General features: G+C 43.2%; 1 protein-coding gene, 1 non-coding gene and 1 pseudogene across 3 annotated transcripts in view; 2 read left to right on the top strand and 1 right to left on the bottom strand.

The window, feature by feature from the left end:
• ARHGAP31 (Rho GTPase activating protein 31) overlaps positions 1-26,393 on the bottom strand; it is a 135,358-nt gene that overhangs the window by 25,093 nt on the left and 83,872 nt on the right. The window contains exons 4-9 of one of the 2 annotated variants that reach the window (XM_053564793.1): positions 19,158-19,240; positions 17,813-17,920; positions 16,829-16,971; positions 8,637-8,835; positions 6,475-6,599; positions 458-520 (exon numbers count right to left, since the gene is read on the bottom strand). In XM_053564793.1, coding sequence (XP_053420768.1) covers positions 458-520; positions 6,475-6,599; positions 8,637-8,835; positions 16,829-16,971; positions 17,813-17,920; positions 19,158-19,240 — 721 coding nt within the window. The remainder of the gene's footprint in view (positions 1-457; positions 521-6,474; positions 6,600-8,636; positions 8,836-16,828; positions 16,972-17,812; positions 17,921-19,157; positions 19,241-26,393) is intronic. The other variant, XM_053564794.1, reaches the window with a different exon arrangement.
• Positions 4,750-4,848, top strand: LOC128568282 (uncharacterized; annotated as a pseudogene).
• On the top strand, positions 13,622-13,758 carry LOC128568283 (small nucleolar RNA SNORA2/SNORA34 family). Its single transcript, XR_008375095.1, has one exon. It is a non-coding gene; the product is annotated as a small nucleolar RNA SNORA2/SNORA34 family (small nucleolar RNA).

The raw sequence follows: 26,393 nt of genomic DNA, 5'->3' as shown, positions 1-26,393 counted from the left end.
AGAATCGCTTAAGCCCAAGAGTTGGAGGTTGCTGTGAGCTGTGACGCCACGGCATTCTACGGAGGGCGACATAGTGAGACTCTGCCTCAAAAAAACAAAAAAAATGCATATGGAAACATCCAAATTCAACACATATAGAGCATCTACAAGGGGGAAGCCTCATCTGCCATCACTTTCATGTGTTGACCTTTTACCTGCTGCAAGTTTGAATGAACAGTAGTGGTGGTCTCCCTCTGTGGCTAGAGGAAGGCTCTTTAGGCTTAGCCTTGTGGTACAGGAGGGGATACCCTGGTAAGGGCTTGAGTTTGGGAAGTGTCAGGGAGGGATTTGGAACTAGGCGACTGTACGTGACTGTGACTATACAGATAAGCAGATACAGCAGCAGCTTATAGAGGCAAGTCTGGTGCGAGCTCCAGTCTCCCAGGTGTGATCCCAACCTCAGATTGGAAAATCTCACCTTCCACAGGCACCGAACACAGTGAGTCCATGCTTTTAGCTGGTCGGATAGTAGCTTTTTCCACTAAAGATAAAAGAAAAAATATCGCTAAGGAATGTACATTAAGAAGAAGCATTCAGATAAATAAGTCAGGCTGTAAGTACAAGAAGACAGGTGTCTTTAGGAAAGTTTTGCAAGTATTTATAATTTATCCCCTTGGAAGACATTCCTCTGTTCCCCCCTAGATGTTCCTATTTTCTTATTGATCAAAGTTTTATTAATGTTTGACAGATAAAGGTAAATTGCAATTTTTCCAAATAGTTATTAGCAAATGAGGTGTCTGAACCCAATTTAATTGTATAAAAAGTATTCAAGAATGAATCCATGGGGCTCAAGGGAACCCTCCTATTTGGCAGGCCAGAGAGCAGGAATCTCTGCAATCTTGTCTCTCAGCTCCCAAGAATTTGGTACAACATGTGAGAGGCCCTAAGGAACTAGAGTGGCCTTTCTCCCCAAGTGCAGCTCTGCTCTTTGAAGTCCGAGGTGGTGGGTGCCCAGTGATCTCACCCTGCATAGATCCCAGTGAAAGCTTTTGTGAACACCCACTCTATGCCCACTGGACTCCATGCATCTTCCTGTGCTACCATAGCAGGATTTTAGAAGAGGGTGGTTTAAATGAGTAAAACTTTGTATCAGGCACAATATTGGATAGACACATTCAAAAGCACCCTCTCTTTTGGGGGAAGCTGAATCGGCTGGAGGTAGTTCCTTCTAGGTCACGCTTGTTAGGAGGGGAAAGAGGGCAGTTTGGAAGCTGAGCAGGAACCCCAGGACTAAGAGCCCTTGTGTAACTGTGAACTTAGACAGATCTGGGTTTGAATTTTAACTCTGCCATTTTGAGGCTGTGTGAGCTCAGATAAGAAGTTTAACGTTTTTTTTTTTTTGAGAGACAGAGTCTCCTTACATCACCCTTGGTAGAGTGCTGTGGCATCATAGCTCACAGCAACCGCAAACTCCTGGGCTTAAGCGATTCTCTTGCCTCAGCCTCCCAAGTAGCCGGAACTACAGGTGCTGGCCACGACACCCGGCTATTTTTTTGTTGTTGTTGCAGTTGTCATTGTTGTTTAGCTGGCCTGGGCTGGGTTCGAAACCACCACCCTCAGTGTATGTGGCTGGCACCATAACCACTGGGCTACAAGTGCCGAGACAAGTGCAAGACAAGAAGTTTAACTTTTTCTCATGTGTAAAATGAGAAAAAATAGAACTGTTGTGAAGATTAAATGGCCAACGACTATGAAGTAGTTATGCTGTCCTAACCTGGAACAGAGTAAGTGGCCCATAAAAAGTAACTACTGCTTGGTACTTTGGCTATTCAGGATCAGTCAGAGCTTGGCAACAAAGGGGAAGACGGGAGCTGGGGGGACTAATAGCAGTCAGAGTTGGCCCAGCCCACCCTGGGCCATAAATCACACTCGGCGTTTGTCCCTTTTTAGAGTCCCCCCTTCCTCTCCTGGCTCCAAATGCTGCTCCGCTAGGAGGCTCTGAATTAGACCCTGGGGCTCTCCAAATAGGGCTTCCCTTCGTCTGGGGGGCTGCTGATGGAGGACACGACCCGCCTCACACACGCCCTGGCAGTGGCAGAGGTTGCCCTTCTCCACTTCTGGCGGGTCCTAGAACTCTCATCCTCTGAAGATCTGCTTTTTCCACACAACTGATTTACCACCCTACACCTGCTCTGTCCAGCATCCCTGTATTCTAAGACACGCTTTGCCTTTGTTTCCCAGGAGCTGCATTTCTGGATTTTCTCGGGTTTCTGTTGACCTTGAGAGGCTGTGACCCTGAGTATCACAGAGAATGGGCAGCTATGAGGTCATCAATGTCCACTTTTGGTTCTGGATCCTCTTTCTCATGATGTGGTTCCTCATGGCCTTGGTTCAGAGCTGTGGCTTTGGGGAACAGTTCCCAAGGATTTCCTGGTCTCTTTTCTGGACAGTAGTCAAGAGGTCAGGACCCCTTGGCCCAGGATTATATTTAGATGGGACCTTGGCTGGCCTCACGGCTGTGCATCCCCCACTTTTCCAGCCAGCTTTACGTCCTTGAGTCCCCACTCCAGCTACTTTACTCAGAGGTACACCTAGAATTACTACAGCCCTATGGCTTTGGGATTTCTCTGCTCAGAGGAATTCATTGAGAATAGAACCCTGAACTCTTCTTCCTTGTTGATAATATTTTAAAACATTTAAATTCTATCAATTTGAACACGAGTGTCTGACAGGCTCCAAAATTTCGGCCTCTTCATTTAGTCAATGCTCCATTTTTCCTTAGCCTTTATTTTTTAATCTCTGTTCAATTTTCTAACTATGGTGAAACACCCATTCACCGCCCCCTGCCCACCCCACAAGCCCCCGATACTGCTCATGGTGAATCGGTTTTTTAAATGCTCTTAGTTGTGACATTTTTAACATATTACTGACATATGTTAAAACACTGATTCCTCTTTTTCACATGCATATTCAACACACAGAGAGCTCTTGTGCCACCCACAGAGCCCACACAGGTGGATTATGTTACTAAGTTCCGTGGCCTACCTGGAATCAGATTCCACCAGAGTTATGAACATAGGGTCTGCTGGTCCTTAGACTCTGGAGTTTTCAACAGCACTCTTCTGGTAAGAAGCCACTTCTCAGGCAATAGTGAAGGCCACACAGTCATGTGAATTGCCTGATGGTTCTTTCATTTCACCCCACATCCCATGAAGTTCAGTCTGGTGGTCTGTCTCTGATCAGTTTGTTCATAAGGTCATAGACCTTTGGCTGCATAACAGAATCACCTTAGGGGCTTTTAAGGCATTGCTAATGCTCAGACCTCACCACAGACCTCCTGAGGTGACACTGAAGCAGTGTGAGCCATGCCTTGGGCAGTTCTCAGGCACAGGAGAAGCCTCGGCCAGGGACGTGTTGTGCATTCTGTGAGTCTGCCACCATTTGATGCAGCATACTGGAATTGTGCCCTTTGAAAGCCACATAAAGGTGGAAATCTTCCTGAGTCATGATCAAAACAAATCATTCATTTCCCTTTTGTTCATTTGTTTTGTTCTATGGGTTTTTTAACTTTTTGTTACTTAATGAACCTCTCTGATTGCCGTATCTCTGATTCTAGTGAAATTTTCTCTTTGATGTGCTTAATAAGCCAATCTCTTATCATAGATTAGGGGTTTCTTTTTAGGTGCTCTTCCCCTCAGATTCTCCTTTGAGAGTCCTAATTTCCGATTTTATCTGCTTTGTCCTACCTGTGGCAGCTTGTCCTCTTCCCTTGGGCTGTCTTTCCACTTTGTGACAGATGGTTTCCCCTCCGATAACTACTATTGATGCCTGCCCAGAATCCACTTCTCTCTGCTCTTCTCACAGAGCCTGTGACTGCTGGGGGGTAATTCTCTTTCCTCGTGCTGGTGATTGGCCCAGGAACCTGGGTGGAAGCCAGTCAGCACCTGGCACTCCCTGGCCACAGGGATTGCTGCATGTGTCCCAGTGAAGGCCAGTGAGATGGGGGAAATTGGACAGGCCTTCTGGGAAAAAAGGGCCCCTTGCACTTAGGAGCGAGCTACCAGAAATGATATTCTTTCTCCCTCTGGACATGTCAAAGGTAAAGCCTAGAACTACTATCGTGACTTAGCCACAGCAAAGGAAGCTAGTCTGGGAATGAAGCTGACCCAAAGAGGAGGACATAGCTGAGGAAAACAAGGAGAAATGGAAACAGAGCTACTCTGTCAAACCACTCCCGAAGCCTTCCCTGGATCTGAGTGCTCAACTGCAGAAGCCAGTAATTTCTCTCCATGCATAAATTAATGGAATTGGATTCGCCATTGTTTACAGCCTAATTTATTGTAACTACTATACACCATGACATCCTGCATTACTCTGGGGGCAAACATGAAGATTCCACACATCTGTACTTTCTGGTGGTTGGCATGCAATTATTGCTGGGCTTAAGAAAAGTCCTTAAAAATATTACCTCTTATTTTTCCTACAGGAGTTAATTATCTGATTTTTATTAAAATTTTAAACATTTAGAAAAGCTGAAGACATTTAAACCTACCACCTCATTTCAACAATTATTAACATATTGCCACATATTTGCATTATCTATTTCTACATCTATATTTATCTACCTACCTATAGTTTGCTGAATCATTGAAAATGAGGGTCAATGCTAAGTCATGGAAAAAGCCCAAGTGCCCATCGATCCACAAATGGATTAATAAATTGTGGTATATGTACACCATGGAATATTATGCAGCCTTGAAGAAAGATGGAGACCTTCGGAAGCAGGAGGGAAAGCAAGCCTAGCAGAGGTACCCATTCCATTCCCAGCTTGTTCTGTAGCTGGTGATTGGAAGACACTCTGCAACAAGTGAAAAAAAAAAAAAAAAAAGAAAGATGGAGACTTTACCTCTTTCATGTTTACATGGATGGAGCTGGAACATATTCTTCTTAGTAAAGTATCTCAAGAATGGAAGAAAAAGTATCCAATGTACTCAGCCCTACTATGAAACTAATTTATGGCTTTCACATGAAAGCTATAACCCAGTTACAACCTAAGAATAGAGGGAAGGGGGAGAGGGAGGGGGAGAGAGGGGGGAGGTGGGCGGAAGGAGGGTGATTGGTGGGATTACACCTACAGTGCATCTTACAAGGGTATATGTGAAACTTAGTAAATGTGGAATGCAAATGTCTTAGCACAATAACTAAGAAAATGCCAGGAAGGCTATGTTAATCAGTGTGATGAAAATGTGTCAAACGGTCTATAAAACCAGTGTATGGTGCCCCATGATCGCATTAATGTACAGAGCTGTGATTTGATAATTAAAAAAAAAATGAGGGTCAATATCTTAATGCTTCATCCTTAAATACTCAAGGTTAGCAATGTCTTCTCAGAACCATTAAGATATGAAAATTTATAATTCCTAAATATCACCTAATATCTAATCTATATCTACATTTTCCCTATTTGTTCCCAATTTTCTTTTGTAGCTTTTTTTTTTTTAAATTCAACCAGGATCCAGTCAAGTTTTACTCATTGCATTTGTACATTTATCTTTTACAGCTTGTTTTCATAATTGTTGCCCTCATTTTTATTATACTTTTAATTCAAAACTCATGAAAGTCATTGTGGAAAATTTCCTTGGTCTTCTCTTTCCTGACATCATAGTCAGCTAGATTGTTATAGTCTCCATTACATAGTGCCTGAGAAATAAGTCCTATGGGGGCACCATCCTTTAAAAACCATGACACTGGGGGAAAAGGGACAGATCTTACAAAATTCCAATTAATAGAAAATCATCATTTGGCAAACACCACAGTAATAACTATTGCAGGCAAGAACCACTGAATTTTAGGGTCCTAAAATTCATGACAGACAGCACTTCAACCAAGTGATCAAAGTTCTTTTTACAAGCAATAAGATACTGGCACAATGTAACTACTGAAATGAAACAGTGAGCCAAGCATAGCATCATTTTGTAGGATTTGTGCAAAACTCCATAACTTCAATCAGACAAACCCACACAGAGGTGTCGACTACAAAATAAATGGCCAGGACACTTTCAAAGTATCGGGGTCAGAATGACTAAGGAATTCTCCTAGTTTGAAGGGGATTAAGGAGACAGGACGACCAAATGCAATGTGGATTTCTGGATTGAATTCTAGACCAGAAAGGACATTAGCGGGACAGTTATTCAAACATGATGAAGATCTATAAATTAGTTAATGGAATTGTATCAATATTAAATATTTTTGGCTTTGATAACTATATTATGTAAGATGTTAATATCACGGGAAGCTACATAAAGGGTATACAGTTTCTTTAGGTACTATTTTGCAACTTTTTTGTAAGCCTAACAAGCCTTACAACCTCCTCAGTTAATCTATAAATTTGTCTTTCAGGGTTAGTGAGTTGGACGATATCAAAACAAAGACTTACGAAGCACAGCTAGGAAACAAATACATGTATCACAAAACACAACCGCAGTTGGTTCTTACCTGAGAGTCTCTGCCCTCTCACAAACACACTCCCATTTCTGCTCAACTTTGATTTGGAGTCTGATCCAGAACGTCCCAGGTTAAATATTGATTTCCATTTTTTTGATTTACTGGAAAGCTTTCTCCTAAAACAGACAAGAACCAAGGGGTTAGTTTGTTAACCAGTCGTTTCAGTACTGATCATTTATTTTGCAGACTACACCTCGGCATGGGTCTGTCTGACTGAGTTTGGGGTTTTGCACAAATCCTACAGAAGTGATGCTATGCTTGGCTCATTGAGACCTATTGGTTTTATGTTGAAACAGAATATTCCAATTGTGTTCTTAGCTATGAACAGCTCTGATATTTTAGGAAAAATACAAGTTGAGCCTGACCCTCACCCCAGCTGGGGATGCCCTAGATGAACAAGCTTGGCTTTCAGGAGTCAGAGCAAACCAGGTTCTCCAGAGCAAGAGGCAAAGGCTTGCTATTAAAGGCAGGGGTGGGGGCACCCAGAGAGGGACCAGGGGGAGCCTCCAAGGTCACATGCAACCACACAGTCCTGAGATTTCTGGTAGAAATTTTGGCAAGCACTTTAGTCCTGGGTTTTCAAAGATACCATTTTTTTTACAATAGTAAACACTGAAGACCAGAGACCTCGGTTCTGTTAGGCTCCCTGCACTATGGCCGTGCTACTGGACACCAAAGGCGAGGACAGGAATGGTGCAGACTCATGGACTGGAAAGGGTTGGACGAGCAAGCTGACCTGCAGAGGATCTGGCCTGGTGTGGCTTGGGAGAGTTACAGGCTGCTGGGTTGGTCAATGGTCACTCCAAAGCTAGGCAGAGGCAAGTTAGGCTTTTCCTCGTACCAGGCTGCTTTGGGAGGGGGGTGGTTTGAGGGGAAAGGCTGGGTCAGAAGAGCCTGGTACCATCAGGGGTCACACAGAGGCCTTGCCTTGCTGGGGCTCCACCCAGCCACTGGCCTTCATAAAGTTCCAGGAGAAATCCTGCAACTTGTAGGTCACACAAAAATCCTTTTCTTTTCAGGACTACCCTAGAACATCCTGATCTCAAGTCCAGAATGTTTTTATAATCAACCCGAGATAGCTGTGCAGTGCTCAGTGGTTTCTTTTAGAGCAGGCCTAGTTTTTTCAAGTACTTGGCTTTGGGGAGTATTTTATAGGTGGCATACTTTAGGGTATGGTGCACCTCAGGTGTGCTTGAATTTCTCTGCAGAGAAAATGCATCTGATGGTCCTTCCAAGGAATTCTTTCTGATCCCTGGGTGAGAGTCTTACCTTCCAAGGATTTGGGGAGAAAAGTAGTGGGGTTCAGTCCCAACAAGGCACAACCCATGGACTCCAGCATGGGGGGGTATCTCACCAGGTGAGTTCCGAGTGCACCATTCTTACAGCATGCAGCGTCACTGGTGCCCCCTATGGTTGTGCAAGGTGGCAGCCTTGCAAGGGGTGCCTGTATTTGTACCTCTTTTGACCAAACGGCAGGGATGATACCCTTCAATGAGAAGATTGCCTTTCAGACCTTCCATTTACTGCCTAGAATTTGGGACTGATTCAAGCCCTGCCTCCTTCTACAGTGGGGTACCACTGAGGTGGTGGGTGAAGACCAGGAGGGCAGCAAAGGAAAAGTGAGAGAGGAAGGAAGAATGAAAATATCCTCCAGTGAGAATGGTGTTTGATTTGTTTTGGAGGGGACAGAGGGCTCTGACAGGGTTGAAAGGAGGCAAGAAATCTGGGGCTGCCACTTGCCCAGGGCTCCTAGCCTGGAATGGCATCATTGGTTAAGATGTCCTCCATCATGAGACCCATCCTGATGCCTGTTGTGGAGGGTAGAGAGGTCTAGTTTTTGTTTTTAGTAAAATAAAATTCCTTTTATAAATATCAAGCCTGTTTTGTCTAAGGAATAAGAAATTTCAGTGACAACTCATGACATGACCCCATGACTTTCCACCCCCAACACCATGTGGGAGACCGGGGGCAGTGAGCAAAGGCCCTTGTGAGAGAGAGGCAGGGAGACAGTCCCCTTCTCTTCTGGAGCATTTCCTCACAGCCCACCTAGATGCCCCCTGCCTCAGCCCATGTGGCCACCTGGGTCCTGAGACCAGACAGTCTCTGTCTCCTCCTACCACACATCTCCCAGAATTTAAAGGAACCCTCCTTACTTGTTGTCTGGCAACTCAAGGACAGTGTGGAAGAGGGTGCCCATGGGCGGGACAATCTCAGGTAGGCTGTTCTCCCTCCTTTCCTTCCGCGCCGGGTGGTTGGTAGCCAGGCTGCGGGCCTGAGCTTCCTCCAGGCTCACCAGCTTCATGGGCAAGGAGAGGGCTGGCAAGGTCAGGCTTTTCACCATGGGCTGGTTTTCTGTAAGTGAAGAAAAGAGCTCCATTGGAGGAGGCCTGCGTGTGCCCAGGGTCCATCCAGATACCCCATACACAGTCCCTCCATTCCTAATCTTGTGACAGGGGCTGAGTGCCAGCCCTGGTTTCTCCTGGCCTGGAGCTGAGGCTATACACAGGAAACAGACTAGCAGATGACAAGCAGGGGCTTCAGGAGGAAACTGCGCTTTCAGTACTTTTCAGAGAGAGACCATTCATTCATTCATTCATAGGACAGTTATTGAGTACTTACCATGAGCCAGAGTAACAACAATGGGTCTTTATTCTTGTAAACTCTGCCTTGTATTTTAGCCAGATGGGAATATATGTCCAGCCACCTAGGTGACCTAGCCCAGCTGGGGTGAGGCAGGAGACTGCCCCCATTCCCCACAGCTGGAGAGCACATGCTCCAAGGCCATTTCAAGTTGGAGCCTCTGTCTTTTCTAGATCACCCAGGCTTATATCCTTGCCGTCAAAGGACATTTACAGCCAATGCTATTCCCTAAAAAAAAATGTGGCTTCATCCTCACTGCTCGGTTGTCTTCTAGTGCATGTGGCTAATCCTTTCCTATTGTATGGTATTTTTTTAGGAAGACAAGTGATGGTGACAATTTATAAGGGACAAGGTCAACTCTTTTCTCCAAGTCAGTGGTTCTCAGCTTGTTATGATTTTGCCAGCCACTCCCCACCTCAGCCAGGGTCATTTAGCAAAGTCTGGAGGCATCTTTGATTGTCACAATGAGTGTGAGAGTGCTGCTGGTATCTAGCAGGTAGACAGCAGGAAGGCTGCCGCACGTCCCCCAGTGCACAGAACAGTGCCTGGCAGGAAGAATTATCCAGCATGAGATATCAACAGTGCCACAGCTGAGAGACCTGACCTACATAAAAAAGAAGTCGAAGTTTGCTTCTGTTAAGTCTTTGGTGGCCATGCCAGTTTTCTGTGACTTCTGAAGCAGTGAAGAGACTCAAGGATAACTTAGAGCAACTGCAACTAAGAAATCACTTTTGGTAGAAGACTCACCTTATTTTCAGGAAGCGGCTTGATGACACTATTTCTCTTTGCAGAGCATGACCAGCTCTGGGTAGAAGGAAGTAAAGCCATTGAAAATGGAGACAGTACGTGACAATAGGGTGTTTCCAAGGAGGATGAGCACGGCGTTACCCAGCAAGGACTGTAGTTAATACATCCTGAGACCCTGAAAACTTTGCAGCATAGCTTCCGGCTTTAACCTAGTTTTCTGTCTCAACCCAACCGAGGTTAAAGACATTAAAATTCCATTTACTTCCAAGAGTTGTTTGTATGGTTTCTCACAGATTCTAGATTTTTATTTTGTCACTTATTTACTTAAAAAAGGTTAAATCACTCTGGAAGCAACTGGAATAATGGGAAGAAAGTAAACTGCAGGGTCAGGAGAGTTAGGGTCAGCACCCACTTATCCCTAAGTTCCCGGCCCAGAGGAAGCACGGGGTCAAGGCTGCTCACCATCTCGGCTCATGTGTTTATCAGGCCTCTCTCCCTTTACATTTCACAGCGGAGCTTGTGACCCGTGCTCTTCACCCATATCTAGTACCTTCTCTCACTTCCTTCATGTCCATAAATGCACCACAGGCCATTCAGTGCAAAAGCTGAAGCCCAGAACAGTTAGTTTTTATTCACTCTCTTCTTTGATGCATCCCTTCCCCCATACACAGCCTAAAAAAAACCCATATAACTCAGCCGGGTGCAGTGGCTTACTCCTGTAATGCTAGCACTCTGTGAGCCAAGGGGTGGGGATCGCCTGAGCTCAGGAGTTTGAGACTAGCCTGAGCAAAAGCAAGACCCTGTCTCTAGTAAAAATAGAAAAAACAGCTGGTGCTGTGGTGGGAACCTGTAGTCCCAGCTACTTGGGAGGCTGAGGCAAGAGGATGGCTTAAGTCCAAGAGTTTGAGGTTGCTGTGAGCTCTGATGCCACGGCATTCTACCCAGCGCATGGAGTGAGGCTCTGTCTCAAAAAAAAAAAAAAAAGTTCATAACTGTATGTCCAAAATGTATCCTGACCCCAGTCACTTTGCTCCCACTCAGCTTACTCATCTGTGTCATGGCACCTGCTTCCAGCCTTTGGCCTTTCCACACATGGCAGCTCGAGGGCTCAGCTCCTGCGCTCACCTGCTCTATGTCCACCAGTGCTTTCCCACGGCTCCTGGAACCAGCTAGACTCTTAGCATGATCTGCAAGGACCCTTCACCTGCTTGTCCTCTCCTCTTTGTCCATTCACACAGTGGTCTTCAAAAATACATAGTAAAGAAGTTTGAATATATGTTTCCTTTAGAGATGTACACATGTGTAAATTATACATAGGTGCCATTATATTAATGTTATGGAATATTAGAAAATATATATAGAATATTACACATTATATACTATAGGACAAAAATAAATGAAAAAAGAAATTCTAATAGTTTCTTCCTACACCTATAATTTACTGCTTTGGTCTTTGGTACCCACCAGAGTGGGGCACCCCTCTTTGGAAACCACATTGTTTATAGCGACACTGGCTTACTTCTGGAACACTTTGAGCCAGTTTCCACTGCAGGGCTTTTACACTCCTTGTTCTCTGGCCTTGGAACGTTTGTCCTATAGCCTCTCATGACTGGTTCCTTGTGTCAGTCACGTCTCAGTTCAAAGATCAATTCCCCAGAAACAATGACCACTCTGTCCCCAAGTAACACCCAAGCACCTCTGACTATTGTATCACTCTGCCATTTTTTCTTATTGGTATTTATTGTCTTTCAAGTGATAATATATTTACTGGTAAACTTATATTGCTTCTCCCCCCAACTGGATCATACAGGGTGTCTGCTATTTTGCACACCAAAGTGTTCCCAGTGTCTGGAATAGTGCTGGTACATAGGAGGTACTTGTTACATATTTATTTTTGAATGAATGTTGGAGATAGCACAATCTCTCTGGCCTCAGTGCTCTCATCTATGAATTAAAGGTATTGGATTCTGTACCTCCTGCTATACTGTGAATATTTGTACCCCCCCATTCATATGTTGAAACCCAGTCCCCAATGTATTAGTGTTAAGAGATGGGACCCTGAGGAGTTGATTAGGTCACGAGGGTGGAGCCCTTATGAATAGATTAGAGCTCTTATCAAAGAAGCCCCTTTCAGCCTGTGAGTACAAAGCAAGAAAGTTCAGTGTAGGAGGAACAAGCCCTCACCAGACACTGAAATCTACTAGCACCTTTATCTCAAACTTCCCAGACTCCGGAACTGTGAAAAATAAACTTCTATTGTTTCTAAGCTAACTAGCTTATGAAATTTTGTTTTAGCAGCCCCAAATGGACTAAGATAACTTCTAAAAATTTTTCAGTTGGAGACAGAACTTTGCTCAAGTCTAAAATTCCAGAGAATAGCACTTATTCTATTTTGTATAAATATTAAATATGGTGAATGCAATAACACTATCCTACCAAAGTCAATAAGAATTTATAACAAGAAGCTTTAAATGAAATGCATTTGAATAAAAGCACTGGAGGCAATCAAGAGTTAAAGGCTAAAGAGTAACGTGGATTTCACTACAGGACAAAAGATGATTGAGGCAATGGTCATAAAGAGAACAGGCATTTCCAGGTTGGAATTAGGAATGACCTTAACATTAACAGTTATGGGTGGGATTTGCTCTCTAGAAGAGCATTTCCAAAACCCATTAATTCTCCACAATAATTTATTATTGTTTCTAGTTTTCTATTTTTTTTTTTCCTCACAGAGGCAAAATAGAGTTAAGCAAAGAACCTGGGCTAAAAGATTTGGCTTCAGTGTTCATTCAGCCTTACAAATTACTAACTATTGTCGCTTTGGGTAGTTTAAGCTTTTCTGGATGTCTTGGTCTTTGTGTACAAAAGTAATGTTGGGGGCAGCGCCTGTGGCTCAAGGAGTAGGGCGCCGGCCCCATATGCTGGAGGTGTGGGTTCAAACCCAGCCCCAGCCAAAAACCGCAAAAGAAAAAAAAAGTAATGTTGGAGTAGAGAGATGGAAAGAAGGAGGGAGGGGTAGGGAAAGGAAGAGCAGAGAGAGGGAAGGAGGGAAGGGAGTGGGGTCTTGGTGTGTGCCACACCTTTTGGGGGCAAGACACGATTGCAAGAGGGACTTTGCCTAACAAATGCAATCAGTGTAACCTGGTTTATTGTACCCTCGATGAATCCTCAACGATAAAAAAAAAAAGTAGGGCAGCGCCTGTGGCTCACTTGGTAAGGCGCCAGCCCCATATACCCAGGGTGGTGGGTTCAAACTCGGCCCCTGCTGAACTGCAAACCAAAAAATAGCTGGGCGTTGTGGCAGGCGCCTGTAGTCCCAGCTACTCGGGAAGCTGAGGCAAGAGAATCGCTTAAGCCCAGGAGTTGGAGGTTGCTGTGAGCTGTGTGATGCCACAGCACTCTACCGAGGGCAATAAAGTAAGACTCTGTCTCTACAAAAAAAAAAAAAAGAGATGTAAAAGATAAAAAAAAAAGTAATGTTGGTAACAAGTTTATGATGCTTGCTGTACAAGTTAATAAAATGTTGCATGTGGGATGCCTGCAATACTTTCTAGAATAAATACCCAATAATGTTTTTGTTAACTCAAAGGGATTAATGAATAAATGCATGCATATTACTTCTCAGTTGCTTTCCAAAGAGATTTTACATAGCTTACAGAACAAAAATCTATAATGGGAGAATTAAAAATAAAAAGGAAAGGTCAGCCACTACTAGATATATAATGAAGAGAATTAAAAACGTATGTTCATGTTGGCCCTGAATCAAGGCCAGCAGTTTGCTGAAGCTGTTGGTTGCAAGCAGGAGCCTAAAGAATTATCTTTCTATGGTCTGTTGGCCATTTCAGAACTTTGGAAATGTAATGGTCAATTCATTAGAAAGAAACAGTATGAGTCACTGGAGATAGATGTAGGCAAGTGTGATTTGTAGTCTTAATACTGGGGTTCCAAAATACCCATAAAATATTATATTTATCTCACAATGATATTTGAGTTATTTGTTAGAATTATAATGCTGTTAAATCTTAATTACAGCTCCCCAAAATGACTGTGGGTTTTTACCCAAAATAAAAAGATACTTCTACAGTAAAAACAAACAAACAAAAAAAAGTATGTTCATACAAAAACTTGTACATGAATAGTCACAGCAGTATTATATGTAATAGTGAAAAATAGAAGCAACCCAAATGCCCATCAATTGAGGAGTGGGTAAAAAAATGTGGTATACTCCTACAACAGAATATTATTCAGCCTTAAAAAGGAATGAGGTAAAAAAAAAAAAAGTAAAAAAAAAAGGAATGAAGTACCGAAACATGCGACAACATGGGTAAACCTTGAAAACATACGCAAAGTGGAAAAGCCACTAACGAAAGAACACACATTGCATAATTCCATTTATATGAAATGCCCAGGATAGACAAACCCATAGAAACACAAAGTAGGTTAGTGGTTACCAGGGCCTGGGGCGAGGGGAATATGTGGAGTGATTGGTTAATGAGTACAAGGGTTTTTTTGGCTCGGCGCCTGTAGCTCAGCAGCTAGGGTGCCAGCCACATACACTGGAGCTGGTGGGTTTGAACCCAGGCAAGGCCTGCCAAACAACAATGACAACTACAATAAAAAAAACAACTGGGCATTGTGGTGGGCGCCTGTAGTCCCAGCTACTTGGGAGGCTGAGGCAAGAGAATCACTTGAGCCCAAGAGTTTGAGGTGGCTGTGAGCCGTGACGGCATAGCACTCTACTGAGGGCAACATAGTGAAACTCTGTCTCAAAAAAAAAAAAATGAGTATGGGGTTTTTGCTATGGTTTGAACATGTTCCCCAAAGTTCATGTCCTGGAAACTTAATCCCCAGTGTAAAAGTGTTGAGAGATGGAACTTTTTTTTTTTGAAACAGAGTCCCACTTGTCACCCTCAGTAAAGGGCTGTCGCATCACAGCTCACAGCAACCTCCAACTGCTAGGCTCAAGCAATCCTTTTGCTTCAGCCTCCCGAGTAGCTGTGACTATAGGCGCCCGGCACAATGCCCAACTGTTTTTCTGTTGCAGTTGTCATTGTTGTTCAGCAGGCCCAGGCTGGGTTCGAACCCACCAGCCTCGGTGTATGTAGCCAGCTCTGCAACCACTGTGCTACAGGCACTGAGCAGTAGAGAGATAGAACTTTTTTTTTTTTTTAGAGACAGAGTTTCACTTTGTCGCTCTCAGTAGAGTCCATGGCATCACAGCTTATAGCAACCTCCAGCTCTTGGGCTTAGGCAATTCTCTTGCTTCAGCCTCCCAAGTAGCTGGGACTACAGGCGCCCGCCACAATGCTCAGCTATTTTTTTGTTGCAGTTGGCCAGGGCCGAGTTTGAACCCGCCACCCTCGGTATATGGGGCCAGCGCCCTACTCACTGAGCCACAGGCGCCGCCCCAAGAGATAGAAGTTTTAAGAGGCGATTAGGTCATGAAGGCTCTGCCCTCCCGAATGCAATAACACCATTATTATGGGAGTGGGTTTGTCATAAAAGCAAGCTTGTCCTCTCCCTCTCTCATCTTTCCACCTTCCACCATAGGATGTTGTAGCAAAGCAAGAAGGCCCTCACCAGAGGCCAGCCCCTCCATCTTGGACTTTTAACTTCCAGGACCACGAAAAATAAATTTCTCCCCTCTCCTCCCCTCCTGTCCTTTCCCTTCCTTTCTCTTTTCTTCCCTTTTATTCTTTAACTCCTGGCCTCAAGTATTCCTCCTGCCTCAGCCTCCTGTGTATCTGGGTCTACGGGCACACACCACCATGCTCGGCAGAAATAAGTTTCTGTTCATTGTAAATTTCTCAGTCTGTAATATTCTTTTGTAGCAGCACTAACAAAGACAAGTAAGTTTCTTTATAGAGTGATGAAAATGTTCTGGAATTAGAGTGGTGATGGTTGTACAATTTTGTGAATGCACTAAAACCACTGAATTTTACACTTTAAAATGGTGGATTTTATGTGTATCAAATCTCAATAAACATAATTTAAGGAAAGAAAAGTCATAAATCACATAGAGAACAGGGAAGGGGTGGAAGCAATTATGCCAGGAATCAAAATTTGATGTTAATTGCAATTGATTATTCTTATGAGTATATTGGCTCTTCCAAATATATTAGATAAACTGCAAAAGAGTGTTTTGGTGAGTAACAAATATCATGTAGATACAGTTCTCATACAGCACCGATTCTGCAAATGATGGCCTGAGCAGCAGGATCAGCATCATCTGGAAGCCTGTTAGATGCAAATTATTAGCCACAGTCCAAGCATATTAAACCAGAAACTCTGGGAATGAAGGTGTAGTCATCTGTGGCTTACAGGTGATTTTAATTCACTCTAATATCGGAAAGCCACTCTCATACAGCAGGCTTCCTGATCAACTGTGCTTCTGGTTTTTACAAATTAGGCTCACAGGAGTTCAAACACATAAGCCAATTCACTCCTGAGGTTCATTATGCCATTATGAGATACCCACAAACACTCATTTTTGCATGCCTACTGTCTGGCACAGGGCAAGTATGAACATGTTGCCTCTTGTTCATCTAAGATTTCAAGGAGAAGGCATAAGGGTCTTCTGTAATATGATCATGAAAGTAAAGATAAAATCTAACAGTCAGGAAGAATGTTGCCAGTGCCATAACTCAGAGTTTAAGAGCTCACCAAAGCTAGTAGAACATTATTCCAGTTCTATTCTACCACATTCATCGTTAGGCCATATATGCAACTGACCAGAAACGTGTTAAAGCCACATGAAAACACAGCACAGATTTGCTACACACATACAGATGAATACATGTATGATCCTCGGACACTGACACACAGTAGTCAGCACATACACACAGCCAACTCTCAGAGCTAAAACCAAGCCCACCCTTGCTTATCCCTGGGCCCCATGTCTAGGGAAACAAAGAAAGATAGGTTGGAGGGGATGGTATATGTCAGGAAGAGTCATTACCGTTGTTTTCCAGAGACCCAGGTGTGCCATTGTTAAAGATTTGATCCACATGATTCAATATGAACTCGATCACCACCTGCTGGACCCGGACAGCAAGGAAGGCTGCATCTCCATTGCAACCAGTGGCTTCAATTTCTTTAGACCTATTCCATGAAAGAAACACAATTCGGTAAGTCTGCCTTGCAACCTGAAGCACTAAGGGGAGGGCTTTTGCATAAACCCTATCTTCTAAATTTATAGTTTATTTTATAGAATACTTAAAAACAGGAGAACCTCTGTAAGTTGACCACTCAAGGGACTGTAACAAACTGGATAACAAAAGGAACTAGGCCTACTGTACTGATACATACAGGTGGTGCATGTCCAATCTATGAAAATTAGGTCAACTTGAGGAAGCAGTCAACAATGGAGGTTCTACTGTACTTAAGACATTTAAAGGAACTCTCCAAAGACTGTGAAGCCCAATACACTGAACAAATTTCAAACAGTTACCAGGTATTATGTATTGTATTATGTATTATTAAAATTATAAACACTATCTTCATAGGATCCCTTCCATTCCCACTCAGTTGTTCCATGGAGTAGGTCATCACTTACGAAGTCATATGAAGCATTTGATCCAGGTTAGAGTCAGCTGTTACCCCACCAAAATCAAAAGCCAATAAGCCCCAAAGCCAATAAAGCCTTTTTTTCAAGAAATTGTAACATACAGATTCATAACTTTAACCACATTATGATTATAGCGAAAAACCAAACCAAACAAAACCCCCCAAAACATGCCTTTGGAGCCCAGAGCTTCCAAGTTAGCAGGCAAAGAGTTTAGAATATTAAAGTCACATTTAACTCAGATGTATTACAAATGACCCCTTAGCTACAGGGTTGTTTTTAAGGGGCTTCAATTTTGAAGAGCCCAGTCTTCATTCATTCATTCAGGAGCTGTTTTGAGCACCCTGGGCGGTGAGAAGGTGAAGGTGTAGTGGTTACCTGAGCAGGTTTGGTGCCCACACCAGGGCCAGGTTCCTGGCGTGCATGTTGGTCTTGCTGCTGAAGGAGGCGATGTGGGCCAGGTGTCGGATCAGGTATTCCAAGGTCCTGTAATGGTTCATTTTTTTTGATAAGGTGAGAAAACTTCAGGGCCTATGTAAAGCCCTGACATCTGGAGTAATTTCTAAGTTGGATTTAAGAGACTCTAAATATTTCTGTCTCATGAATTTTGAAGGAATATTGGGAAGATGTCAAGAAGGATGTAAGTACCACTAGGCACACTGGCCCTGCATGGGGCAGAAGTCAGTGGGGCCTGTGCCCATGGAGCATCAGCCAGAGGCAAAACCAGCGACCCACAGCATTTCAGAGCCTGAGCACTCTTAGTTGCCACAAACCAGGGCAGAATCACCTATGGGCAGTCTTGAAATCCACTCTCATCTAGGCTTTATTAAAAAAAAAAATTCTCCCAGCTAGAGATAACTTAGCACTTATCAGGGAGCTTGTTTTGTGGATGAACAACATTTGTTATTGCTAGAAATTCTTTCTTCCAACAAAATCTTATAAAAGATGGGCAGGCATAGGGGCAATGGAAAAGGTGGTACAATTAGTGCTAACCTGTGACAATGAAATCAAAAGATGGGATGATGCCAGGGGTGGTACTGAAGAGCAAGCAGAGAACTCAGTCAAACACTGCAGCAACCCCTGTTTAAAAGCTATTGTGTCTCCCACAGATTTGGTTCTGCTACAAATCTGGGTAAGAACCAAGGATGCCCCTGAGAGGCTGACTTGCATGAGAGGAATAACCTCCTGAGGGACTCTAAGGGTTCTCTGCAGGTGACTTGGAGGTGGACTGCCCCTTGGCACTTATGTCTCTGGTCCAGTGCCAACTCACTTTGATGACAGTGACCTGTTCGCCAACTTTAAAGTGTCCCCCAGTAAAGCCACTGTCCTCTGAATTCGCTCTTTTTTTATGATGTCAGCCTGTCCTGCTTTTTTGGTATCACATCACATTAAGAGGTTGTAAGAGACAAGAGACAAGATCTTGTTCTGTCACACGGTTTGGAGTGCAGCGATCATAACTCACTGTAATTTCAGACTCCTGGGCTCAAGTAATCCTCCTGCCTCAGCCTCCCAAGTAAACTGGGACTACAGGTGCATACATCACACCTAGCTAATAAACTTTTTTTTTTTTTTTTGGTAGAGATGGATTCTTGCTATGTTGTCCCGCCTGGTCTTAAACTCCTGGCCTTGAGCAATTCTCTTGTCTTGGCCTCTCAAAGTGCTAAGATTACAGGCAGGAGCCATCATGCCCAGGCTACATGTTACTTTTCCCAGGGATTCTTACCTATAATGGGAGGGGGGAAGCTCCTGGATAACATTTTGGATTCGGGCCAGTTGGCCTTCTTCCGGGCAATGTGACACTGCCTCCTGTGGAGAAGAACATGAAGCAGGCCAGTGAGTGCTTGAGAGCGCGACCCCACCTGTGTGCTGGCAAGATTCAGGCCCTGCACTGCAGCCTGCGTACAGTGCCTAGAGGTCGCCCTTGCCAGAGGCATGCTTTCCACGAAAACAACCAGCCAGCTATGATTTGAAGGCTGATGATATGAAGTGTCTCAAGGTGTGTGCACATGGGCTGGGTGGGCCTCTAAGGTCCCTGTGTGTCCTCAGATGGTTGTTAGCTGTCAAGAATGTGTAGAATCTTGGGTGTGTCCATTGTGGCAGAGAGTCGCTGAGACTCACGTGGGGAGATAAAGAGGCAGGCAGAGTGAGAGGGAGCTGACAGGGTGACGCCGTGTCCACTTGGCTAGCAGTCTTTGTGGGTACAGCCACTCCCCACCTCGCCTGTGACTATGACCTCGAGCATTCAGCTGCTGCCTGTTTAGATGCCAGGAAGCAGGAAAGACGTGCCTTCCTCAGCAGGGATAAGAGCTTTGTCCCTGAGACCTGCTGGCCTTGCCTGGACCTGCTCTCGGGTTATTTCCTGTGTGGGGTATTTTGTTCCTCTATAAGCCCCAGGGCCTTTAAGGAGAGGCAGGAACAGCAATAAAGCAATGTGGTCACAGGCTGGCCCTCGTCCGCCTCACACCTGCCAGGGCTTCAGCACAATGTAGATGTCCCTGGGCAGATTCTCCTGACCCCAGGCCTGGGTCGCTGTCCTGAGAATTCACCCTGCCAGTGCCCAGTCTCCAGGGCCTTCCCTCTGCGGTGCCGACTGCTCAGAACCTGCCAGCACAAGAGCAGTACCAGGTCCAAAGTCAGTGGTGATCACACCCAGCTTTCTTTTCTCACTGGGACATCACTCACATATATTAAAAGGTATAGTTCCATGAGTTTTTTTCATATGTATATTCCTGGGTGACCCACCTAGATCAAAATATACACTGGCATCTCCATAGCTCACCACCTCCCTACACTGACCGGACACGCACCACATGTACATCTCAGTATAGGCCTAGTTCCTTATGTTGATAGCCTCCGTATGTTGACCAGTTTGTTACAGTTTCTTGGGTGGTCAACTTACAGAAGTTCAACTGTTCTTTAAAAGGGGCTCTGGAGTTCACTTCAATCTTTATCATCTTGAATTCAAGGCATATATGTTTTTTATTTCCTTCCAGCCTATTTTACATTTGCAAATAGTAATGGTATAGTCATAAAACACATTCTTAATTGGTAAATACTGCCCCTGCAATACTACCAAACATAATATCCTGATTCCAGTGGATGGTTACTTTTCTTATATTGTTCACCACTGCTCAGTCCTTTTTTTTTTTTTTTGAGCCAGAGTCTCCCTCTGTCACCTCAGCTAGAGTGCAGTGGTGTCATCACAGCTCATTGCAACCTCAAAACTCCTGGATTCAAGCAATTTCCCTCAGCCTCCTGCGTAGCTGGGACTACAGATGCCTATCATCACCCTAGATTAATTTTTCTCTTTTGTAGAGATGTGGTCTCTCTCTTGCTCAGGCTGGTCTTGAACTAGCTTCAAGTGATCTTCAGCCTCCCAAAGTTCTAGGATTACAGGTGTGAGCCGCCTTCTATTCAGTCTTTAGCTGCCATTTGCTAGCTTGCAGGTAAACACTGAAGTTCATAGTAAGTGGAAGGGAATTAACTTTACTGGGAATCTTCCATTTTCCGGGCCCTACTGCAGGCCCAACTGTCTGTCATCTGTTATAAATGGGAGTGTGAGATCCTGTCGCAGCCTGGCTCTCCTAATCCTCTCATTTTTCCCCCTCACAGGACTCACTACTCTCACACACACTATAAACATGTTTATTTATTAGGTTTATTATTTACTATCTGTCTCGCTCGCTAGAACATAAGCTCTGTACGTGCAGGGATATGAGTCCCTGTGTCTAGAGCAGTGCCTGGCACACAGTAGACACTTACTATATAGGACACAAAGCCCAGGCTTTGTCCACCATGTTTTTACCTTTTTTATTTAATTGAAGTAGAGCATATATACCATACAGAAACCCACTATTTTAAAAGGCAACCAGAATTCTTTCAGTTTAGAACTTGAGGTTCGCATTCTAAGCAGAAGTGGGAGAGACATGTGAGAGGGGGCGTGTCCTGGCCACAGATGTCCCAGTCTTCTGGTGGGTTTGTCAGCCTGGGAGGAAGCACCCTGATACCTCCGTCCTCTTCCCTGGAGCTGTCATTTAGAAAACAGGATTGTGGAGAGGACCCTTGTCTAACAAGGCAGAGAGCCCCTCACAAGGGAGAGTGAGAGAGAGAAGCTTGGGGGAGGGAAGGCTGTGGAATGTGGTGTGGACCCTCCCACATTCTGCTGTGCACAGAGGGAGGGGTGGGGAGGCTCTCCTCATCTCTGCAAAGCCAGGATCAGGGTTTGTAAGGCTCTCCACCATCAACCCCACTCCCCTTTAAAAAATGTGTCTGGGGAATAAAGGTGCAGGCCAATTAATTTAACAGCCCTCATGGAAAGTTCCTTTAATAATTTAGGAAGCTGTTAGTCATCTTTGTTCTAAGAGGTGGGGCAGGCTAACACTCCCCACTCCCATCCCCGTGCCTGCAGGTCCCATTTGGGATTAGTGTTTACTTCATTATTTATGACCGCTCTCCAACCCACCCCCAAAACCTCTCCATAATCTCTCAAAATCCTCATTTTTCTCCTAGAGGGGTCTGGTCACTGCAAACATATTTTAAGCTTCTTTATGTTTTCCCATTAGGATAGGAGAACCCATCGTTAGGCAATTGTGGTTTGAGGATTGAAGTTTTGTCCACCCCAATTTTTTGCCTACAAGAGAATATCACTCAATGTTAGCCAGAGCGATATGGCTAATGGTTAAATCTTAAAAGATCTAGGATGATTCTGTGACCATTCTCTCCTAATCAGTATTGACAACAGCTTCTAGGCTCCTATCCCCCACTGTAGGGCCCTCCCTCTGGATTTCTCTGTTCACTCAAAGCCACCATGGCCTCTATACCTCCAGTCCTGCTGCCTGGGCAGCCCACCACTAGGGTAGCCCAACACAAACAACCTGCAGCTCTGGCTTCCAGCTGTACCCAGCTACATCTTTAATGTTTGATTAATATGTAAAATACTTTAAGCTACTAACTAGGCTTTTAAAAAGTAATTCATGCACAGATTATATGTGTATAGTATATATAAAAAGCAAAGCATCTAGAGGAATGCACAGAGGAATCAGTCTTTCTTCTAACACAAGTCTCTAGGGGAACCACTGCATGTCCTTCCAGACAGTCTTTATACGTATGTCTTTATTACACCTGTGGAAGCAAGCAATGTTAAGTCTGTCTCCCATTGTCTCCTCCTTGCTTGATCTATGCTGGCCATACTGGCCTCCACATGTTCCCTCTGGCAAGCTCAGCGTGTTCCCCCCACCCCCACCCCAGGGCCTTTGCACCTGCTGTTTTTGCTCGGTACCATCTTCCTCCAGATACTTGCACAGTGTTCCCTTGTTTCATCCTTGCCTCTGTTCAAATGTTGCCTTATAATATAAAGAGATCTCTGATTATCCTACCTAAAGTAGCAATCTCCATCATCCTCTCCCCTGTATGCTGTATTATTTCTCTTCATCTCTCAAAGACCTCATTCTCGATCTATGCCTCACATTAATTTATCATTTACCCCCTTTATTAAAATGTGCAATTTACAAGAGCAAAGATTTTTCTGTTTCACTCACCATTAAATTTCCACACCTAAACTATGCTTGCCAGGCATACATAGTAAGTTCCCAGTAAACATCCTTTGAGTGGAATAAGTGAATGAGTCAATATTTTGCTCTGAACTTGAGAACATGCAAAAGCCACACTTGGGCCACTCTTCTAGGACAGTACATCATGTGTACATTCTCCAATTGTGCTGAATACCAGCATTTCTGAGGCAGCTCCTTTCAACTTTGGGCTCCTGGAGGGTGACCAATCATCTCAGCTTGGCTAAGATGGAGGGGCTTCCTGGAACATGAGACTTTGAGTGTCGAAACTGGGAGAATTGCTGGGGCAAGCCAAGACAGTTGGCCACTGCCCTCCTTGGTAGCTGTCTTGAGCTCACAGCCAGCCTGACTTTGCCTATTGCAAGGTGCTAGTTGTCTGCCACAAGTGACATTTCAGAATGATGTGCCTTGGTCAACAAACCTGTCAGCAAACATTTACTAAGTAACGGTTACAAAATTTTCCAGTTGGAGAGGAGGGAAACACAACAAGGAGTAGAATAAGCACAGTTCCTGTCCTCAGGAAGCTTTCAATTTAATGAGGGAGACTGATACATAAAGACAGTTATTTTGATGTCAACTCAGTACATAATTCAACACCTCTCTAAACTGCCTCCTCTAAGAATTTCAAATCAGCAACTTTCCCTACTTTGGGTATAATAATTTTAGATGGATTAATCTGAACAACACTGAATTTTTCCTAAGAACAATGTTTTTTTCCTGGTAAAAATAGAATTTAGTAGGTTGAATAATTACACTCAAGGATATTAGGTCCTAATCTCTGGAAACTGGAAATGTTACCTCTTTTGGAAAAAAAGTTGTAACTGTGGCTTAAATCAGTTTTTGAGTGAAGAGATTATGCTAGATTGCTGGGGTGGGGGCGTGGTGGTGGAGAGGATTAAATATAGTCAAGGTACCCTTAGAAGAGAGAGGCAGAGGGAGATTTGCCAGAGGAGGCCGGGGCAATATGACCAGGGAGGTGGGGATGGGAATGAGGTGGCCACAAGCCAGAGAATGCCAGCATTCACCAGAAGCTGGGAAAGGCAAGGAATGGATTTCCCAGTCTGGAGCTTCTTCAGCCCTGCCCTGATTTCAACCTAGTGAAACTGATTTCAAACTTCTGGCCTCCGGACTATAATAAAAAATATATTTCCATCGTTTAAGTCATCTAATTTTGGTAAATTGTTATAGGAAACCAGTATGTATACTCAAAATTAACACAAAAAATCTACAAAAAAAAAATCCCCTTTTATTCCACCACCCAGAAATAATCACTATTAACTTATGTATACATGAAGCAAAAAAGAAGCAGTCTGCCCAGGTTTCCCAGCTCCAAATAAGAGCACTGGTATAATTTCCTATTTGGTTGCATATATTGCTCTTTTTTCCATGTAATTTTATAATTTGGCCAATAAATATTCTTCAAAAGTATGACTTTTCATGACAACACAGTTTTAAAAATAATAAATTTATCATTTATTTAAATCATCTATTGTTAGAGAGGTACTCTACAAAATGTTGGTATTGTATGTGACATTACCGTGAACATACTTGTATATCCATCATTGTGTGCTTATCTGCCTATTACCCTAGAATGGAGTCCTAGTGATAGAATTATGGGATTAAACAGTATGAACATTTTAGGATAGTTTCAAGTGCCTTTCTGGGATGTCTGACCAATTTATACTTCCAGTAGAAAACTATAAAAGAGCCAGTCTAAACACAAGCTTGTCAGTATGAAATGGTAATATTAAAAAATGATTTCTTTCCTATGCAAATGTTATTCTAATATATTGATATCAATTTTAGAATAAATTGATTTCTTTTTCTATGAATTGGCTGTTGAAGTTCTTCGCTTGTTTGTTTAGTGAGATATTATGTAGCTTTTTCTCTTTATTGCTAGGTAGAAGTTCTATATAATTAAAGAACATGACTCTCCTATCTTCTTTATTGTAAATAGTATTTTATGATGGGTAATTTGCCTCTTAATTTTGTTAGTGTATTTTTTATACATTAACACCCAAGTTGACCACTCAAGGGACTATAACAAAGTGGTCAACATATGGAGATGGTCAACGTAAGGAAGTAGGCCTTAGTACATATGGTATATGGCCAGCCCATGAAAATTAGGTCAACTTAAGGAGGTGATGGATGTAGGGAGGTGGTCAATGATGCAGGTTCTACTGTATTTAATTCAGTTTGTTAAATTTGTTTTTTGTGATTTTTTTTCATTTGCTTTTATCATTAGGAAACCTTTCTCCACCCTGAAATCTGTTAACTTGTAAGGATATAATGTGATTTCTCCCTTCTCCAACAGTTAGCCAATTTTCCTTACACCGTTCATGGAATTGTTCCTTCATTATTTCATATGAAGTTAATTAATACCTGGGTCTACTTGAGTGCTGTTAACTCTATTTTTGAGTAGTGTGGGAGCTACAAGACATTTTATATCTTTACCTTCACTTACTAACTATACCAACAAAGGTGATTATTATTCTGAGTATTAAATGAAATAATACTTGTAATGAGTTTATCATACAGTTAGCACTCAATAAATGAGAGCTATTATCAGTATTTTTATTCCATTTATAGTTTTTTTTATTGTCTTATTATCACATTGAGATATTATTCTACTTCAGCTGTATAGGTGTATTTAAATAAACTATTATGAGAATATGTAACAATGTAACAGAGCTACTTCCTCAACCTTAAGGGAAGTTTGCTTATATCATCATAGTCTCATTACTATGATTAAATAAATCTAATTTAGAGGATAAATTCTTTTTTTTTTTTTGTATAGACAGAGTCTCACTTTATGGCCCTCGGTGGAGTGCCGTGACCTCACACAGCTCACAGCAACCTCCAGCTCCTGGGCTTAAGTGATTCTTCTGCCTCAGCCTCCCGAGTAGCTGGGACTACAGGCACCCACCACAATGCCCGGCTATTGGAGGATAAATTCTTTAACACAGTTAACTTCATTAGGTCTTATCTATGTAGAGGCTAGTTGTCATAAAAAAAATTCCTATTTTACTTTTTAGTGTCAGTAAACTGCCTAAATACATGTCAGATTTCTTTCAGATTTGATGACAAGTTGACAAAATATTACACTGGTATTTTTCAGTTGCTGTGAGAGAACAGAATGATTAGCAACATCTGGGAAGAGAGGAGAGATAAATGTGGGTTTTATTCTGAGCGTGTACATAATATCTAAGAAGAAATTGTATTTCTGAAGTTTCTAGACAAGAATTCCTATTTATCTCCAACTATCATAGAATGTGATATTTGTTAAAAGAAATTAGACTTAGTTTATTAGTATGATATTCCATTCTGTCATTGAATATGAAACTATCGTACTGATAAGAGGATTACAGTGACGAAGAAAACAAAATCCTGCA

Source organism: Nycticebus coucang, chromosome 16 (genome assembly GCF_027406575.1).
Source record: "Nycticebus coucang isolate mNycCou1 chromosome 16, mNycCou1.pri, whole genome shotgun sequence".
NCBI classification, from domain to species: domain Eukaryota; kingdom Metazoa; phylum Chordata; class Mammalia; order Primates; family Lorisidae; genus Nycticebus; species Nycticebus coucang.
The sequence above is the reverse complement of the archived record's forward strand: the minus strand, read 5'-3'. Positions and strand labels throughout refer to the sequence as shown.